Below are 14,560 nucleotides of genomic sequence, written 5' to 3'. Positions count from 1 at the left end.
CTCAGTTGCTCAATGCTAACAACAACTTTCAAAACGATGCCCAGGAAGACATTAGCGTGCATGACCGCAGAGAAGCAACTCCACCCCCATCCCAAACTCCGGCTTCTCGATCTCTTGAACGAACAGGAAGCTCTCAAACTCTTTCATCTTCCAAAACACAACCACGTGTCAATATCAGCTTATCGAAGAATAAAAGTGTCAGTGACAACCCTTGAAGACCTTCGACTGGAACTTTAGGTGTCCTCAAATCGATTCAGTCCTCATTACCTACTCAAGCAGATTACGAAGAATTAAAACAAGAGAGCAAGGCTGCAAATGAGAGTAACCGACTAATGCTGGAACAAGCATCATCAGCTTCAAATAATTTAATGAACATCATAGGTGCCCGATTTGGAAATCAAAACGAGAAACATAACTTGGAAATCGATGATTTAACACCAGAAGAGATTGAAAGGAAGAAAACTAAGAAGGCTAAATCTGAAGAACTCGAATTGCTCAAGTTAGAAAGAGAATTAGCTCAGGAACGCAAAGCTTTGACTGAAACGAGTCAGGCATCAGGATTATCTAAACTTGAGTTGGCTAGAGAGAAGGCTGATATGATTACAAAGTTTTGTTCGGTTGGTATATCCCTTGAAGAGGCTCGTACTATGGCTCAGGAAATCATTGATGGAATGAATTGATTTCAAACGTTCATGTGCTTCATTAATAAAGTTTTTCTCAAATTGCTAAAATCGAAAAATTCAAAAAGTAAAGATTTTGTTATATCTCCCAATTTGCTAAAATAAAATACAAAAAAATTAAAGAGTCCTGACTAGTTATCCAAAAATTTATGATTATTTGGTTATCTTCAAATTGGTTATAAGTGTTTATGTTGTTCCCTTTTGTTAGATGATGATCAGAAAGTTTTCATTCAAAAATGATTGTTTTGTAGTGATGTTTTCTCAATATTAAAAAGATGCTGAAAAATGTTTTTGTTTACCAAAACATTTATTTCATGAAAAGCAGTTATTCCTTTTTGCGTGCTCAAACAAACGATCCAAAGTGATCATTTATTTGGATTTAATGTTTGCATCCATTTCATCACAGAGACGATGAATCGATTAAATACTTTGATTAACATATTGAAAATCTCATAGGTAAGTCAATCGCTGTGTTTGAATAAACACAGTGATTGACTCGAATTTCTCACAAACTCAAAGAACTTCTTTTCCTTCTGAGTTATTAATTCAGGAGCGAAACAAACATTCATTTCATTGGACCTGTGAGTGACTCGGTTGCATACAACTGTATTCAAAGATAATTTTAAAAAGGTGTGAAGGAGCTAATTGTTTCGATTGGTTCGATAAGTTCTAAACTGATTTAGGAGTTCATTTCATCTTTGATAGGATGTGCCTCGATCCTCCGGAACTTGATCTTCACCGAAAGCTGCTTCAGGATGATCAGATGGATATGAATCTGGAATCCATTGGTCCCTGAAAGTAATTGCAAAGTTGTGCAGTATGCAGCAAACTTTAAGCCATTCCACTGCGAGCTCAGCCGATTGGCTGTCCTTAATCAAGATTCGTAAACTCTGGAGTGATTGAAATCGAAGTTTTAGTTGGCCATTGCTGTGTTCACTGACAACTCGTTGTTCACTCAGTTCCTGATTAAACTCCCTTCTCACAATATCTAACAACTGCAATCGTGGAGATTTGAAAGTCGGGATGACGTGCTGGGAGCATGTGTAGCCCGAGTCGGCCAAGATGTACTCGTTTTCGCCAAAGGAATGCTGTGGATGTTGTGCAAGCTACTCCCAAAAATTAATGCCAATTAAATTAAATGAACAGGAAAGACTTACTTGAGATGAGGCGTAGATTCGTTGATCATGTACACTACCACACCACCCATGTAAATAGTATATGATTTTCCCCCTGTGATCAGAGACTAGCATCGTGTTGAGAGCATAATTATGCTTACGAGTCCAGAAATCTTCTGGATCTTTGGTAGGTGCAAAGGCGAGTGGTATGAGAGTGCCATCAATAAATCCCACACAGTCTTTGAAAAATGATTTGCTTCCAATATGAGCTTTGATTCGGTTTCTTTCGTCTTGATTGGGCCAATAAACAAACTCTTTTTCCATCTTCAAAATCGCCTCAAAACAACGTTTGGTGAAATTATGAACGGATCCCTCTAAAAAAAAGAACATAAGTTTCAAATTTCCAGGGCGCACGGGAAGATAGTGTTACCTACCACTGATTGCAAATAACTGCCCTATCATATATGCACTACTACCATTACCACTTGAACCGAGTCGGCATAAAGTGACAAGTAGCTGCCACTCGACTGGCATTTGAGGTGCAGAGGAGCCGTTATGAAATACCAAATCATGTCGGATGTGATTCACTAATATGTCAAAATTTGATCTTGAAATCCGTGCCTGGAGGTTTGAGTTGTAAGTTTTCAGAAACCAACATGAATACGAGTCATATGATTTGAACTTACATATCGGAGAAAATTTCGATCACCCCCATCAAACACCTTTTCAAACCTGAGTTGTTGGATGGTCGTAAGTCTGATGTGGATTCTTGGATCGATGTATCGGAGGCGGCTAATGTCTTCTAGAGCATTGCTGATTGCCAAAGCTACGTTGAAAACATGTTGGTGAATGGCGAGCTGAGAGTTGATGAAAACCTCGAGGTCGCTGGTAGTTTTGACGAAATTGTTGAAGGCACGAACAAGAGAGATGGCACCCAGGATGAAGGTGTCTTCAAAGTCCAGCAGCATCAGAGCAGTGGTGTTTATTAAATCGAAGTGAAGACAAGCATATGAACCAACGTAAGAGGGGGGTTGAGCAGTTGAAAAGATACCTGATAAGGCATAGGTACTTGCCCGAGCGAGCTCAAGGGTGAGGACTTGCCGATGGCCGAGGCGAGGCATGAGGTAGAAAGTATGTAGGGGTCCTCAAAGCTAGATACTTTGGGACACAAATATATTTTTTTTTCCCCGCCAAAAAAAAACAAAAAAAGTATGTACACAAACTATGTAAGCGTAAGTATGTAGCTTTGAGTACCGTAAGTGTATTGTTTTGGAGAAAAGGATCTCCCGAACAACCCTCTATTTTGGGAATTTCAATATACGTATATCCTAATATACAGTATACTAGCTAAGTTGGGCGGCGGGCGCCGCACTCCTCTCTTGTAATGTTATTATAGCATTGTTTGCGGGCCAACTTCACATCTTTCCAATTTTTACGGCAATTTGACACAGAGCTAATGAGGTTTATTACAAGCTCTATGCATTGTGAACAATTTACAACATGTTCAACCACAAACTATTCACCTCCATCTATTACTACGCAGTTTCAAACTCTCAACAAACAAAAGATATACGTTAATAACTCAAGAAGAGGAACTCATTCGAAAGTTTGCAATTTTTTTTTTTTAGAAAGTTGTGATTTCATTTTTCAAATGTTTTTGTCCGAGTAAACCCTTGAATACAGACCAAGTATCAAATAAGTGAATTCCCTACCCTTTTGTTGCGGAATTCATATTGAGATGTGACTTACAGAGATTTTCAAATTCCACTAATGTTCTCGAATTTTTCAAAGACTCTTACTCCTTGATGCTACTACAGATTTCCCAATAACTTCCAAACTTTTGTTACCTTGATCCTCCGGTTTCATGATTTTTTGCTATCACAGCCACAGTCAATAACTTCATGTTAACAACTCTCGACAAAGTGTTAAAGTTAGATATAGGTACTCACTAATATATCTGAATAACGAAGTCGTGCCTCAAAATTACATTTGATTTGATGAGGCTTCAGAAGCCCTATTAAAGTCTCGTCCTCCAATAAATCGTTGTCTTCGGTTAAGAAAATAAATTGTCTTAATTTTTTTGGAAATTGCAGCTCACAATCTTTTCTAAGCGTCCTGAGCCAATAATCAGCTGTTTCACAGTAATAAGTAATATAAACTTCAACTTCTCGAAAAATCTCCCATGTCAGCCATAGCGGCTCTTCATGTCGTGGGTTGACAAACATGTTTTTCAAAATTCGGAGCTTCGGAAATAAATGATTCCGTAGGTCGTATGGGATGTCATCTGGCATCATAACAACAAAAATTGCTTCTAGTGTCTCTTTCACTGCTAAAATCATATGTGTTTCGTCGTTTAAGTAGTCCGTTGGTATATACTCGAGTAGTTTAATTGAGGTTCCGTGACGTTGACAAAAGTGAACTACCGCATTGTGATTTTGTGTGTGACAATCTACCCACAAATGGATTAGTTTAGGTAACGCTCCTAAGTCTAGAACTAAAGAGGTCAATGTTGCGAATTTTAAAGAAAGAGATTCTAAAGATGTAGTCGTGTTCAAGATTGATATGAGAGACTTTGAATTATTCTTATGGTTCTCAGTGCTTGAACCTTGTACTATCAATACTTTCAAAGCCTTCACTTTACTGATCGCACATATGAAATCCCTCGAGAATCCGACAGTGTTGGTGAAATGAATTTTCAAATCCGTTAAGCTGGATCCGCACAAATTGATAATATTTGCTGCGTCTTGCATGCTGATTGATTCCGTTGAGGAGTGTTGATGTTCGAAGTCTACTTGTAAGCAATCCTGGTCGGTGACTTCTCTGCCAAATGAACCAGCCCAATCCTCGGGTAGACACAAAACTCCGTTTAACGAAAGTCGTCGTAAGTACATTGTATGAGAGTGTTTCAAGGTACTTGCTAATAATAGCTTAACATATTTGTTCCCAATAGCAGACATCAAGTCCAACACGTTAAAGACAAATTGTGGGATAGTTGTGGCCCACGATCTCCCTATCAATCGCAATTGGAGTAAATCTGTAACGGATTTCGGATTGAGAAACTGACTATCTGCGCTATTATAATCGTCAATTGGTAGGAATTCCCCTATTTTGCAACAATATTTCATAATGTGCTCCACCAGTTCAACTGGTAGGTACGCAGGTTGTGCCATAATATCGGTTTAAATGGATTCAGCAATTTCGAGGATATTGCTTCTTTGAAGTTAACGACGAGGAATAGTATTCAAGATGGGTTGATACCGAACGAATGTGATGTCACTGCTACTATTTATCTGCTCCCATGACCTGCCCTTCTTTGAGGGTAATTTTTCATCGCACTTCCCGATTGCCGCCGCATATGCCAATTCATGCTGATTATTTTCTGTGTGATTAACCAGCTGCTACGCAAATTCAATTTTCCTTCCGAACTCCAAGCTCCACTTGCTAACTTTTAAAACTGCTTTTCTTTCACTACTGGCATTTTCACCTCAAAACCAATATCACCGTACTTGACAGCTTAATGTCAGGTTCAATCGCAAAATAGGGAGAAGACAACACTATTTGCCGTAATAGGCATCTTAGCCTCCCAATCATTCAACATTTTGATCTTCCCAACTTTACCCACAACTTACAATATCAGCTGTCTCTGCGCCTGAGCTGAATACTCAATCAGTATGCATACGTAGAATCTAGGCTACTGAATATAACTAAATAGATAGCGGGCTTGGCACTTTTCGCTCTCAGTTTTCTCAATTCACGCATTGTACTAAAATTACTTCCAGGCCAAATCACAACAAACAACTTCTCTACTATAAATAAAGCACCAGCAGATGAACAAATATTTGGAACTTCATTTGCAACGCATAATGATTTTGCAGTCTCATCAGTTGTTAAATCTTTAGATCTAATGTTTTTGCCTTGAAATACTAAAGAATATCAAAACACGCAAATGCCCCTGCCCAGGTCACGGCGATTCTAAATAGTGGGGTGATAAACTAAGCTAACTATATTGTTCAATTTAAAACTTTTATATAGCTACTCGTACCATCCTTTACTTCCATATCTCAGGAGCTACAGTTCGAGCACACTTTTTATTGTGAATGACATGTTAATTAGTTACTTGCTCTCCTTCTTTCATGAACCAAACTCTCATAAGAGCATCACTTACATTAATCTCAGATCCCTATTTATACGTTATAACTTAACAAATGCCATCGCTATGCACTTCTTCGTTTGAGTCGCGCTCGAGTCCATTGGCTAATCTCTGACCGTAGGAAATTGACAAACCGCATATCAGTATTGCTTAATACTGTAGCTCACAAAGTTTAAAATTACTCACGAGTAAGTCATGATGATTTAATCTAGTTGCGAAATGACACTCAATACCCTGCTTTCCAAATTCACGTATTAACTCCTCTTTCTTAATTGCTATTCCTTTTTCAATGATGAAAACGAAATGCATCAAATTGGCCGGCATAGGAAGTTTTGCGATTTCCTTCATTTCGTTTCGCCAGTGAGTATTGTCCTTTCTATAAGGTGTAATGAAAACTTCGACATTTTGAAATATAGTCCATTCAGCCCATTTGGGATAGTCGAGTAGATGATTGACATATTCGCTTCTCAGAACACGCAGCTTCGGAAATTCGGTCATTCGGAGATTACTGGGAATGTAACTTGGCAACATGGCCATAAATAATACTTCTAGTGTAAGTTTAAGTGCTAGCATTAAACGTTCTGAGGATGCTTCATCGCTGGTTGGCGTATACTCTAGTATTTTGATGGATCTGCCTTGTTTTTCACAAAAGTCATTAATTGCATCGGTGTTCATTAAATGACTACCAACCCACAGATGTTTCAATTTTGCTAGAGCTCCGACTTTCAAATCTAACGAATCCAAAGTTGCAAAATCGAGCGATAGGGACTCGAGTTCATCAGTAGCATTTAGCACCTCAATTAGCGAGTCCGAGTTATTATTAATGTTATGAAACTTGTCACCATCAATTGACAAAGATTTCAAGTTCTTGATTTGGCTTATCGCAACGATCAGCTTCTTCGAAAACCCGACCGAGTGAGTGAAATTTATCTTAAGATCAGTCAAAGTAGAGCTGCAAAAACTGATCAAACTGGCTGCATCTCGCATATTGGTAGACTTCGTCGCGTAGTGTTGATATTCGAGTTCTAACTTTTTGAGCTTTGGATCCATGATTCGATCGTAAAAAGTTCCTGGGCCAATTACACCTCGATACATAACTTGATCTAAAGTAAGTTGGCATAAACACGACATGTTCGTGGCGGCTACGTCGATGCTTGACATTCGGGCTAAGTAGGTACGAGTGAATGGAAAGGCTAAACGTAAAGATTTATATACTAAATGTTGAATTGCCGCTGCCCAGGTCCGTCCCAGTAATCGCAATTTGAGTAAGTTGACAACACATTTTTGTTTTAAAAATCTTACTTCAGCACTGTTGTATACATCAATTGCCAAGTATGAAGTATCATCACACATATACGATATGATCAGTTCGATGAATTCTATCGGAAGCGCTGGCGATGCACACATATTTAGTAATCTGAGCTACGAATTCATTCAATAATTCCTTCAATCCTTCAATTAGGTAGGAATAACCTTTACAAAAACTTCTCCCCCATTGCTACATTATTTAGATATACAACTTATAACTTTGCAAGCACTACATCCATAGATTAATTCGGGTAATTCAACCTTCTCGTATTCACTCGACTCATTAGGTACTAATTTTTACTTCAACTTTCTAATACACGACGTTCAGCAAAACTCGAGCCGCCAAATTAATTTCATTATCATGAGCCAGGTTATTAGCGTCTACTATGGTTTCCCTACTTGCTGCGCAATAGTATAACTAAGTTGAGTAGATAACTGTACCAGAGCTACCCGAAAGCTAGCGAATAGTTTTGCAACACAAGGAACAACTGTAACTTCTTTACTTGTCGCTTGGTATATACGAGAAATTGCCAATCGGGATTCTTTGAAAACACAATCTGCTCATTAATCTCCAACAGTGCAATACTTTCAGTGGTAATATCAGAGCCATTGCGCTGATTAAATCTACATATACATAAGAATAATCAAGACTTCCAAATTCTGCAACTTATGTTTGTACACGAGATTACTGTACAGCATGCGCCCAAAAAAGCCCTTAATCAAATGCGCCGCTGGGAGCTTAATGTGTTCTTTAGTGAACTTTCTATTTCACTAACAGCTTTTATTTTACAATTTGATTCTCTAATCGCAGGCCCTTTACGCTGCCTAAATCTACGGCTACTTCGAAAGGAATCCTGATTTTAAATTCTGCGTATTCATGCTTGTTCATGAGAAATACGATCAAGGTTGAGCTGAATAAGCCCCGTAAAAAAATGCTACTCCTAAGCTTACTGCGTTGTTTAATTAACTCTATCTTTCATTAACACCTTCGATTAGACATTTTGACATACACACAATTTGATTCGCAAAATTAGTTAACAAAAACAATTGCATAGTGAAATTCAATGATTTGATACATACTACATTTCTTCTTAATGTTGATTTAACAGACAGCCTAAAAATGGCTCATGAGTAAAATTTGAGAAGTGAAATTTTCAGTACTTAGTCTTTGAATTCAAGAATGGAGGCGTATTTGAAGTTGACGGGAACTAAATACATTAGTTCAAACTTTACGAAATACAAAAGATTTATTGAGAAAAGTTATACAAAATCAAACAATTGAGATTATATGATACAAAAACTTCAGCATTATTTGTACTTTTTAATATTTGAGTATTTATATATATTGTATTTTATCTGAATAAGCACTCTTCGTACACGTAATCAAATGTTGAAGAGTAATGAGTCTAATCTATACTATTTAAGCATTTTATTTTGGGAAGTACTCTTACAATGTTAATGTTGTATTTTTCTCTCAAAGCCAAATTTTGAAGTTGAGCAGTGGATTGATTCCTAACAATAATTTTAACCAGATACACCTCTTTAGCTTTTACTTTCAAAATCTATGATTTAGTTTCAATTACTCACACAAGTCAATTGGCTACGAGCATCTACATCTTTTGCGTGCTTTTCATTTTGCAAAAGTTCCTGTGGGAGGGAGATTTGCGTCTTAGTTTAAGCTGTACTTCATATGACTCTCGACGAAATTAGTAATACTCACCAATATTTCAGTATCGTTGATTCCAGATTTAAAATGGCAGATAAAACCGTAAGTATTGAAAAATTGTGCTAACTCGGGGTCTTCGATTGGATCGTCATCTCCCATTATAAAGATGAATGTTTTTAATTTGTTGGCTTCTTTCAAGTGAGGTCCACCAGCTGGCAGTAAGGCTATTTCCCAAAAAGTTCTACTCTCGCAGTAATTCGTAATGATAACCTCAACAGTATGAAAAAGCGACCACTCAAACCATATTGGACGGTCGGATGAAGGATTGATGTATTTGCAGCGTATAATACGGAGTTTCGGGAATTCTTGGATTCTGATTGAACGCGGAAGATCATCTGGAATTGAATCTACAGTTAGCGCTTCGAGTGAGTTTCGGACAGCTAAGAGCAGCATTTTCGATTCTTGAGGCCTGCGAGTAGTAGTGTATTCAAGAAGCTTGATGTGTTTGGGACCTTTTCGGCAGAAATCGACGATTGCGTTCAAGTTGTATCGATGACATGCAATCCAAAAATGAGATAAGTTCTCTAAACATCCGACTTTCAATTTTAACCTTGGTAGAGCTGCTAATCTCAAGGATAATGATTCTAAAGATTCAGCGTTTTGTAAAACTGCAGACAAAGATCTCGAATCATTGATAATATCTCTAGCCATCGTTCCTTCAATTAATAGTTTCTTGAGGTTTTTTATACGCTTCATCGCAACTACCATACTATCAGAGAAACCAACCGAACGTTGAAAGATTAGTTTCAATTCAATCAATCTTGAACCACATAAGCTAACAACATCGGCAGCGTCTGGCATCAATATGCAATTGGGCTCCCAGCGACTGTATTCATATTCAAATTGGTCACTGCATTCATCTGATAACGCCATATGATATCCTGTTGCTTTCGAAGCTGGGATATAGAGGACTTGATCCAAACAAAGTCGACGCAAGTTGGATAAATTCGAAATACTTAAACAGTTGATCCACATTCTAATAAGATAATGATTAAAGATTGGTGTTCTTAAATATAAAGACCGGTACACGAAGCGTGGAACAGCTGCTGCCCAAGATTTGGCAACTAATCGAAGTTTAAGTAATTGAACTACAGAAGGGTGAGTTAAGAATGGCTGTTCTGCACTATTTAGGGGTTCCGTAGGTCTCGACGGAGAGATGAGACACACAAAACTGATAATTTTTTCTACTATCTCTACTGGCAGTGCATTGGAAGAAGTCATGATTCGTGGTAGTAGTTGTTTAGAAACAGGTGACTTATTTCGATCAAATCAAAACTCAAGACAAATTCTTTAGCAAAGAACACTACCACCTATTATACTGAGGAATTGAATCCATTGGGGTACCAGGTATTCACATTTTCACATTTCAATTAACATATTATTGTCCCTGCAAAAGTATTTTCGGGATCATGCTATATAAGTACCATGAAATACTCCGTGCTCGTTGAAAAAATATTTTAATACTGGAGTATTTATTATTAGTTACACCACGGGGGCACCCTGACCGCCTAGGCACGGTCAAAATGGGCCGTCCTTAGGCGGCCCTGGCCCGCGGAGCCAAAGGCTGTCACTAGCTGGCCAGACCTATGACGCAATCAAAACGACACCCTGGCGTCGTAGCAGCCTCCAGGGTGTCGGAATTTCAGCGTTCTCTACACGGCCTCAGCTGGCATTACGACGGCCTAGATGGTGTAGAACTGGCCAGAAGACCGTAACACGCATATTCGATTTGGGTCAAATGGCGATAAAATTAAAACCAAATCAAGAAATGGGCACGGGAAAGGGCGCAAAAGCGTATGAATTTCGCAACCATGGACGCAGTACAGACAGTAAAGAAATGATATATGGAATGAGGTGTGGAGTGGAGTTGATACCGAAGAAATTCTCTCTCTACAACTTTGATCTACAAATAATTTTCGAAATAGGCAGGAAGGTTGAAATCCCCAAATCTGCCAAATGAGAGTTGTAGTTGTCATTCATCCTTGCATACCCGTGGCCCCTTCTTGCAACAAACGTTCCATTTCCTCATGTATCTCCTCCTCCAAAGGCAGGTCGAAAGTCGCATTTACGTCAATATTTGCAAAGTATCCTTTGCTATCAAAGGTGGCACAATCTTGATCATATATTAAGTTGTAAAACCTGCATGCAAACACTGGTCAGTGAGTGTGTATCCAAAGGACAAAAAGAGACTTACGCCGAAGCATACAAGGGCTCTTCATCACTCAAAAGGTGGAGCTGTTTGTCCACCCGGGCCCAGATATTGCCGCCGCCGCCGCCAGCCCGACGGGATTGAAAGATCCGTATGGCCTCGCGTCGCTGGTCAAAACGCACAGTCAGGACATCTGCTTTCAGTTTCACATTCGTCAATCCAGTGCTTTGAATGGCAAATCACCAGGTATGTAATACGAAGGCGTAGAGCTTCAGGCGCTCTGAGCCAATACGCCTCCTCATCCAGCCCGTCGGCGCTGTTTCCACACTGCCTGGCGATCTATATGCAGAGCGCAAATGTAAAAGCAGTAATCAGGGTTCCGAACAAGGGTTCCGAACACATCTGGAAGTTGTTCCCGTCAACAAGGTCACTTACACGATGCAAGAGCTTTTTAATGGAAGGAACCGTAGCTTCGGGGTTGTTTTTAATGTTGTGCAACACCTTAGTACCACATTAATTCGGTAGCAAACCGATGAGCAATGTCAACAATCAATCCAGCTTTACATTCAATAGTGAGCATGACTGACCAAATTGTGTAAACGCTCGCGAGCGTGTTTACCAGCGTCTTTAAGCAACGTTGTGTACGTTTGGATGGCCGCAACACTTTGCGCCCCATTGACAACTGGGGGAAGTTGTTCGGTTGACCACGTACCTGGTATGTTTTTGATCTTTTGCTGTAGTGCCAACATGAACACAGCCGAGTGAGGTTGGAGAGAGAACAATCGGATAAATCTCAAACTCGATTCACATACCTTGATTGTATTGAACAGAGAGTGAACGATTAAGTTTCCATTTGGGTCTTCCAGTTTTGTATAAGACGCAATATTGGGCTCAGCGACAGATTCGTATGCAAAGTTATATACACGTTCCTAGCCAAGTGATCGACAGGGTAGAAACATTTGAAAATCAACGGTGTGGAGAACAGATCACGAGTGCGACTTTGGAGTGTGATCAACTCACTTTCAGCTCAGCACTGTAGGTCCAGGGAGGCGTGGGGCCCGAAGGGCCTGTGGAGGGTGTACCAGCCGCCGGCGCGTGATTACCAGCGTGACGGTCAGTTAGCCCGCCCACGGTCTCATCGACTTGATCCAGTTTGTTGGAGATAGTCGTGAGATTTCTTTCAATCTGGTCCGCCATTGAATTCATATCTTCTTCCATTTGGTTCGACAAGGAGGATATGTCTTTGTCAATCTTGACAGAGATCGTGGAAATATCTTGTTTGAGGTTATCACTGAGGACCAAGATCTCCTTCTCAAGCTTTGCTCCTAAGCTTGCGATGGCAGCCATGATCTGTTCCGTCGAAAGGTCACTGCCTTCGCGGTTCTGGATGGGTCATTGTTATCATTCATTGTCAGCGTGCGTAGGACAACAAGCACCAACGATAATGAAACCTTACAACATCAATAGTGGACGCCCTCGTCGAGCCTTGGCCGCGCACGGATCTCTGCTCGGCGCGGCTTCCTGAGTGGGATCCAAGACCTGTGTTGGCTAAAGAGAGGTCAGAGTGACAGTGGTTGATCGGAAAACCAGAGATATCTGAGAGAAACAAGGTGAAACTGACTCATCCCACCCCTTGGGGTAGTCAAAGAGTATGGTTGAGTGCGGTTTGTTTGAGAGGACATGGTTTGTGTTTAAATTAAATCAACGAGATTAGTTGGAACGGTGAGTTTTCAAAGTGGAAGGGAGAATTGAAAAAGGGTGGAATTGGAACAATCCGATTTCAGAGTGAGCGTGAGTGATGTGGTTCAGGCGCGCGAAGTTCACCCCCTGGCTTCCCGATCTCTGATTGGTCGCCGCAGGGTCTCAGCGATTTCCTGGGTTCTCAGGGAACACGCGCTGACCACGATGCCTGTGGCCTGCGAACCAAGTCGCGAAGTGGCCATTTGGAAGGTATCGCACCTTCCTCAAGTGAAAGTTGCTCAAGATGATGGACAAATGGTTGCACACAATACTCTCCAAAAGCACAGGGGGATATTGCATTCTTTGCAAAAGACTGATTTCAGTCGAGTGAGAGTGGAGAGATCAGAAAAACAATTGGGCCTTGACCAACACCACCCTCAGAGAGCTCTCAGTCACACTCGGACTCTGATTCCTCCATATCTTGATCAGCGTTGTCGGCTTTGCCTTTGCCCTTGGTGTGTCCGCCCTTTTTTGTTCGAGTTTTGGCTGGAACAGATCGCCAAACATCCAAGCCTTTTTGGAATGTGGTCAACCATTCTCCAGGTGAAATGAGACGTGCGCCAACATTCGCGACCTCTCGATGGGTCTCGGCTGAGTAGTGGCTCGCCGTGTTCAGAATGAAGTACTTTGTTGGCTTATGTACTATAATGCTGTTTTTGGCGGTTGTTTCCCTTCTTTCCAGGCGCTTTGTCCCATTATCTGCGACTGAGCATTGAGAACGGTGGCAATTATGTTGCACGTTCAAAATGCACTCGACATCCTGGATTGCCCAATCAGCACCAGACATAGGCGTGGGAAGGAGGTGAGTTCAGCGTGCTCACTTGGACTCTGACCCATCTTTGCCGCATTGTCACAATTATCTCGCGCATTCCGTAGTACGAATAAACAGGTCCTTGCTGAGTCTCTTGAAGCAAAATGACAGTTTTGGTGGCAGATCCTCCGTCAGGCTTCCAGATGGAGGTAACTTGAGTGACCGTTTTCGCATTGGCCAGCTGGAAAACGGTCACGGGAACACTCTAAATTGATGTGTTTGTAACAAATTAATTCCAATCAAAGGTGGTGACTCACCTTGACAAAGTCCCCTTTTTCCACCTTTTGTCTGTTTTCCAAAGTGACGCTGGAATTTTCGGCCCATGCCACGTCTGGCGCTTGACTTGAAAGGTACCTCGGGATCTCGGTGGAGTCCTTGGCACGCGCTTTAAGGCAAGAAAGGTCACAAAAGTGAGCACCAAAACCAAGGTGTGAAATACAATAAAAAACCTTACGTCCAGATATGTAAACCGCGACTTGTTTGGCCTTTGGGTCCAGACCCATTGCTTTGGGAAGCTCAGGGATCCGCCCAAGGAGCCTGAGGACTGGAGGTCCAGCGGAACAACGGGCTTGCAGTTCTTTATCAAAAAAAGTGTTACCTGAAAGAAGGCCTCTCATCAATTGATAATTGCAGAACGTGTTAGCGATGTCACGACCTGGGCACATGCGGTTTGAGTGTACTGAAGCGTTGCGCAAAGGTCCATTGTAAGACTCGAATTTTTGTGTCATGAACAAGGTTGCTGGTCCGAAACTTTGAATGGAATCCTTCAAGTGGCCCAGCATGTGGAATTTCGGTTTATTCACCCACTGAGCAGAGTCCTTCAGCAGCTGGTTGTAAAAGATCAACAACGCGACTCCCATGTCGCGCAAATAGTCGTCCAT

The 14,560-nt window shown here is 40.8% G+C and overlaps 6 protein-coding genes across 6 annotated transcripts; 2 read left to right on the top strand and 4 right to left on the bottom strand.

The window, feature by feature from the left end:
* Nucleotides 1-295: 295 nt before the first annotated feature.
* On the top strand, nt 296-1,025 carry MELLADRAFT_58245 (uncharacterized protein; the record flags this gene model as incomplete). The annotated part of the gene is made up of 1 exon (XM_007419267.1): nt 296-1,025. A coding segment is annotated over one exon (307 nt), but the record flags the coding sequence as incomplete, so codon positions are not given.
* A 4,968-nt stretch (nt 1,026-5,993) lies between these two features.
* Nucleotides 5,994-7,106, bottom strand: MELLADRAFT_114368 (uncharacterized protein; the record flags this gene model as incomplete). Its single annotated transcript, XM_007419266.1, has 3 exons — nt 5,994-6,056; nt 6,132-6,627; nt 6,976-7,106. The coding sequence occupies 3 exons, from the start codon at nt 7,104-7,106 to the stop codon at nt 5,994-5,996; spliced, it is 690 nt and encodes a 229-aa protein (XP_007419328.1).
* A 57-nt stretch (nt 7,107-7,163) lies between these two features.
* On the top strand, nt 7,164-7,386 carry MELLADRAFT_85588 (uncharacterized protein; the record flags this gene model as incomplete). Its single annotated transcript, XM_007419268.1, has 2 exons — nt 7,164-7,185; nt 7,253-7,386. The coding sequence occupies 2 exons, from the start codon at nt 7,164-7,166 to the stop codon at nt 7,384-7,386; spliced, it is 156 nt and encodes a 51-aa protein (XP_007419330.1).
* A 1,273-nt stretch (nt 7,387-8,659) lies between these two features.
* On the bottom strand, nt 8,660-10,200 carry MELLADRAFT_114367 (uncharacterized protein; the record flags this gene model as incomplete). Its single annotated transcript, XM_007419265.1, has 4 exons — nt 8,660-8,815; nt 8,841-8,900; nt 8,974-9,431; nt 9,831-10,200. 4 exons carry the CDS (start codon nt 10,198-10,200, stop codon nt 8,660-8,662), a joined length of 1,044 nt encoding a protein of 347 aa, XP_007419327.1.
* A 755-nt stretch (nt 10,201-10,955) lies between these two features.
* Nucleotides 10,956-12,810, bottom strand: MELLADRAFT_85587 (uncharacterized protein; the record flags this gene model as incomplete). The annotated part of the gene is made up of 9 exons (XM_007419264.1): nt 10,956-11,118; nt 11,174-11,295; nt 11,372-11,467; nt 11,564-11,629; nt 11,716-11,862; nt 11,941-12,057; nt 12,149-12,511; nt 12,585-12,676; nt 12,750-12,810. 9 exons carry the CDS (start codon nt 12,808-12,810, stop codon nt 10,956-10,958), a joined length of 1,227 nt encoding a protein of 408 aa, XP_007419326.1.
* An 831-nt stretch (nt 12,811-13,641) lies between these two features.
* Nucleotides 13,642-14,182, bottom strand: MELLADRAFT_85586 (uncharacterized protein; the record flags this gene model as incomplete). The annotated part of the gene is made up of 3 exons (XM_007419263.1): nt 13,642-13,884; nt 13,937-14,064; nt 14,134-14,182. The coding sequence occupies 3 exons, from the start codon at nt 14,180-14,182 to the stop codon at nt 13,642-13,644; spliced, it is 420 nt and encodes a 139-aa protein (XP_007419325.1).
* Between the last annotated feature and the right edge of the window lie 378 nt (nt 14,183-14,560).

Source organism: Melampsora larici-populina (genome assembly GCF_000204055.1).
Source record: "Melampsora larici-populina 98AG31 unplaced genomic scaffold MELLAscaffold_151, whole genome shotgun sequence".
Taxonomy (NCBI): Eukaryota; Fungi; Basidiomycota; class Pucciniomycetes; order Pucciniales; family Melampsoraceae; genus Melampsora; species Melampsora laricis-populina.
The sequence above is the reverse complement of the archived record's forward strand: the minus strand, read 5'-3'. Positions and strand labels throughout refer to the sequence as shown.